This window comes from Hevea brasiliensis, chromosome 13 (assembly GCF_030052815.1).
Source record: "Hevea brasiliensis isolate MT/VB/25A 57/8 chromosome 13, ASM3005281v1, whole genome shotgun sequence".
In the NCBI taxonomy this organism is placed as follows: Eukaryota; Viridiplantae; Streptophyta; class Magnoliopsida; order Malpighiales; family Euphorbiaceae; genus Hevea; species Hevea brasiliensis.
In genome coordinates this window covers 82,187,447-82,192,672 of record NC_079505.1, presented here as the reverse complement: position 1 = coordinate 82,192,672, position 5,226 = coordinate 82,187,447, and the positions used below count along the sequence as shown (strand labels likewise).

Sequence of the window (5,226 nt, the reverse complement as noted above, 5' to 3'; positions counted from 1 at the left end):
GAAAAAATTAAATTCATAAATAAAATATCAATAAATTGTTAGCTCAATATAAAAAAATAATGAAAATATATTTATTAGAAAAAAAATTATAGAAAAAAAATTGGGTTGTTACGGTATATGTATGTGTATTTAGGAAAAAATTTAGCTTATTTTAGTCGTAATATTTCCAAGATTTTTAACGTGTTATTAAAATTTGAATTTTATTAATTAATCTCCATTTTCTATTAATCGCACCAAATATTTATAAAAAAAATTAAATAAGTGTAGCAAGTTTTTATTTTTCGTTTGACCCTCTCAAATCTTTTATTGAACATATTAATTTATAATTTTATTAAAAAAATTTCAATAAAAAAATTAAATTTTAAACTTTTAAATCTATGATTAAAATTTAATTGGTAGTTATTATTTTAAAATTAAATTCATGCAAATTTAATAATTTCCAATAATATATCAATATAAATAGAAAAATTTAACTTTTTCAACTTCTACATAAAATTTAGATGAATTAACTTAAACATACATTTATTTTTATTTGATATATTTACATCATTGTTTTACTAATCTCTATTTTTTCTGTTTCCTTAATTTTATTAATTTTATATTCTTATGTCATATAGGTTAATTATTTTGTGTTTATATTTATATCTTGACTTTTGGGTATATGAATTTAATGTAATATATTGTTTTAAATTATATAATTAATATTATGAAATTATATAATAATCAAATTAAACAACAATATTATAATAGTTAATATTTATTATTTTAATTTTATTATAATTCTTTTTGGGTGTTCCTCTGTCTTGCATGGCCAACATTAGAGAGGTATACGATTGGATTACGGCGTTGCCTGGCTTGTCGATGCCAACCCTTTTCGGGTTGATAACCCGGTTAGCCTAAGGCTTATCATGTTTTTGGGTCCCCTGGGCCTCTTCTTTCTTAAGCTAGTTTGCAGGGTCCAGCTAGGATCCATTCTATCTTCTTTTTTATTGAATGAATGATGTAGATAATTCCAAAATCCATGCCTTGAAGCAAGAAATTTTAGTGCTGGTTTTTCAATCCCATCCCAGTCAGTATACAATGGAGCTCTTTCCCTTTGGATTGAGATTGAAACACGTCACATCCTTGACAATAATCCAAGGCAATAAGACAATGGCGTACTTGGCCTACCATCTTCGTCCGGTAATGAGTAGCTTCCTTCACATATGCTAGTCTACCCAAAGAGTAATAAAAACAAAATATAGAGTAATTAAATTTTTTTTCAAATATTATTTTATTTTCACATATTAAAATTAAAAATATAAAATTTAAAATTATTGTTAATCACATACAAAATTATTTTTCTAACAAAATTGATTTATCAGAATAATAGTAAATTAATTACTACTTAAACTAATAAGAAATTTCATATTTATTACTTTTTACCCAACAATTAATAAAAAATCTCCACTCACATTTATATATAGAAACTTACTCAGCAATTTTTTAATTAATTTTCCTTATTTAGTTAGCAAATTATTTTTCAACCTTTATAATAGGAAATTCCTCAACTAATAACGAGTTGATTTTCTTTCCTTTCTTAATTAATAAATTAATTTGCACCCATTTTAATAGGAAATTCTCAACTATTTTTAATTGATTTTTTTTATTTCCTTATTTAATAAATTAAATTTAACCATATAGTAATTGTTTTTGTAGTGATTATGTAAAAATATATCTTATCTAAATTTTAATTTTTTTATTACCTATATTAATGGAAAAAATTGATTTCGCCTAATTATTATATATTACAATTAATCTAAAATTAATTTAAATTTAATTGTTCCTTCTCAAAAGAATTAATTTTTAATTTTTGACATACATTTCTCGTGCCAACTACCCACTTATAAATTACATTCATTAAAAGTAATTAAAAATTAATTGCATGATATTTTTTTGGTGATTATATATATATATTGAATTTATCTTTAAATTTAATCAAAGGCACACCAGAAGAAAGAAATTTCTATTAATATAAAGCCACAAGTTTAACGTAGTAATGGACAGAGAAAGAAACAAATTCACTCTAAAGACTATGAGCCACTCATCAATCATATCTCCTATACGGATTGGGGGGTGAAATTTCCCATGCACATTGATATTATATATGTATCAAATTAAGCACAACAATAGACAGGACATTGTGCAAAGGACAACTTCAATGACAGCTTTGATTAAAGACTTGTCATGGGAAGGAAGACAACTCTATGCTGTTGCTCATCTCTATTCTTTGTATTTTGTGCTCATTTTTTTGCATAAATCGAATAGAGATTCACCTTCAGATGCAAGCCAGGACTTAATGCCATCTGTTTCTGTTAAAGCCTTTACAAGATTTATTCTTTATGTACTCGATTAAATCATTTGCAGTATCGATACCTGCAAATACATTAGCACAATGCATATATTAGTACATCAACCCGTCTCTTCAATAAACTGAGAAAGAGAGATAAGAGAACCTGCAAAATAAGCACCGGTAGCATATCCTAAATATCTATCGTTGGTGTGCTCCCCTGTAAAGTATACCGGACCAACAGGATACTGCATATAGAAAAATACTTCTTCTTTTAACTTTCAGGGAAAAAAAAATTGTGTCCAATGGCAACAAAGGAATTCAATTCATTCACTCTTACCGCTAAATGGTCTTTGCGTTTTTTACTGTAGTTATCAGGCCAATTAGAATAGCTGCCCTTGTAGAACTTGTCCAAGCCCCATCTGGGCACAAGAATGGATTCTGGTTTTGGAATGTTGTCCCCAAACAACTTTTTAAGTATTTCCATTATCTCTGCTTCAATTTCTTCATCAGGCAATTGCTCTATCCTCCTTGACTCATCAGCTGTTACCGTCACGAATAATATATTTGATCCTGGATACTCATTCTCCAAATGCTGTAAAATAAACCAACACCTTATAATCAAACATTTTGTTCTTGCATTTTGGAGCTAGCAGTGATGCTTTGTCTAATGTGTACAATACCTGCCAAAGTGGATAGTATCCGCGCCTCACATGAGTGTAGAGGAAGAATTCAGTTCCAGGGCCAGTAGGCCAGAACTTGTAAGGGAACTTTACAAAGATCTTGGTATATATGGTCATACTAAAATCTGTTATTGCAATTCTTTTCCATAGCTGATTCATTTTCGAGATTAAGAGTCAGGGAACAGAGAAGATCGTTAGGTAAACTGAGAAAGGAAGTTGGAAGTGAACTTACAGGTAACGTGGGCTGGAACTCAATTAGATCACTCTGGAGGACTCCAACGCTGACAGATAAAATAACATACTTGGAATTGTATGTGCAACCATCTTCTGTTTTTACAATAACTCCATTCCTTGAGTAAATTATCTCTCTAACTACCTTATTTAGCTTAAGCCTGGGATCACTTGTCAAAGAGGAAAGGAACTGCTTAGCAAGATACTGAGGTATAATCTCAAAGCCTCTCGGATCAGCCACGAAATATAGATCCTCTCCGTGGTCCATCATCTCATTTCGAGGGTATGTGTGCTTCAAACTAGTCACTTTTGGTGGCTCTGCGTCTTCATAGTCATTGTGATAGAAGTCAATCACCATTTCAAGTGGGGTTTTGGGCTCCCTGCAAGATACATTCAATTCTGTTGGTACATTTTCAGCTGCAATAACTTCAAACCATATCAATACATAAAAAATATTTTATTACTGTTTAAGTATGCGCTGTGCTGACAAAATTGAGACATCAACATCCTTCTGTTTGGCCGACAATTGTTCTGAAAACTTTGCGCAGAAATCATCTCTGGCAGTAGCAACCTTGTCAATTTCCTCTACCAGCTTTGAAGGGTACAGTCCACCTCTGTGGAGAGTGAAACCGAAAAAAAAATGTTAGTTACCAACTCAATAGACTCAATACTTTTTAAAGCAAACCCAAAAAGGGCAAAAGAGTAAAAAGCAGGAGTTGTTTACTCTTGTTTATAGGTGTTTGATGTGATATTCTCATAGTAATTGAGGGAAGTTCTGAGCTTAAGTTTTTTGGCCATGTCTCGTATGGGATTGGGTACAGGTCCCCCACCAAAAAGCCAATTGGCGCCCAGCTCAACCGTGAGTCCACTAAATTGAGTTTTCTTCAGACGGCCACCAATTCTAGGAGTTGCCTCTAGAATCAATATATCGTGAATGCCCCCCTCATGCAGAGTTTTTGCCGCTGAAATTCCTGAAATGTACAGGTGATAAAGAACCCAAAATGAAACATGAAACATGAAAAATGAATGACTTGCACACATTTTATTCAACATTATGCATGTCTCTAAGTATAGGCCAAAAAAAATATATATAGTAAAAACAAGTCAGAAGCCACACTCTATATTCTATATACAGTCGTTCTCCTTAAGGTTGTAGATATGGTAACCTGACATTCCGGCTCCAATGACAATGACGGTGGGAGACTCTGAGGCCGACGCTGCAGCCAACGAGAAATGGAAAAGAAGGACAAGCATCTTGGCCAAAAGCTTCTTTTTCTTCATTCTTAAAACAGTATGATAGGTAAAGTAATTGCAGCTTATTTTTCTTGGAAGGTGAGTAGCATGGCTTCCCTTGGATTCCAATTTATATTTGCAGCACAGCAATCAATACCATAATTTTCACAAGTTTGACTGTTTTAACAAGGAAAAAGTTATCAGAATTTTGCAGGTCATTAATCATTATTAAGTCACATTCCAATTCCATGAAGTACCCACCAAAAGAAGAGTATTTTTTTTATGTTGATGTTACACACATTTCCAATTTTATCCGCCTTTGCATTTTAAGATTTTTTTTTTTTTTTATATATATATATAAGCATAGAAATTTTACTTGAAAGCCCAAGAAAAACTTGCATTTTAATAATATTTTCATCATTCAACCAAAAGATTTTTAGAACTAATAGATGTGATTCATCACTAAACATGCCTGATCTCTGATTCCTTTATTCCATAGTTGATATTGAATAATTAATCCTTTCTTTTATTTTTTATTTTTATGTTAGTTTTTACTCATTTATTCTAAACAAAGTTGCTATATTTGTTGAACATTTTTTTAAATGATCGTTATATTTTATATTAAAAATAATTATTGTACTAAATTTCCTATTTTATATATATATATATTTACTCATTTATTTCGTTAAAAATAATTTATATATAAAAAATATTTTTTATGATAATACTTTTCATTTTTTGATTATAATC

The 5,226-nt window shown here is 30.2% G+C and overlaps 1 protein-coding gene across 1 annotated transcript; it reads right to left on the bottom strand.

Moving 5' to 3' along the window:
- Positions 1 to 1,991: 1,991 nt before the first annotated feature.
- LOC110657117 (polyamine oxidase 1) lies at positions 1,992 to 4,619 on the bottom strand. Its single transcript, XM_021814202.2, has 8 exons — positions 4,410 to 4,619; positions 3,968 to 4,214; positions 3,708 to 3,857; positions 3,245 to 3,623; positions 3,013 to 3,162; positions 2,670 to 2,924; positions 2,496 to 2,577; positions 1,992 to 2,415 (listed from the first exon to the last, which is right to left on the bottom strand). The coding sequence occupies exons 1-8, from the start codon at positions 4,522 to 4,524 to the stop codon at positions 2,336 to 2,338; spliced, it is 1,458 nt and encodes a 485-aa protein (XP_021669894.2). The 5' UTR covers positions 4,525 to 4,619; the 3' UTR covers positions 1,992 to 2,335.
- Positions 4,620 to 5,226: the final 607 nt, after the last annotated feature.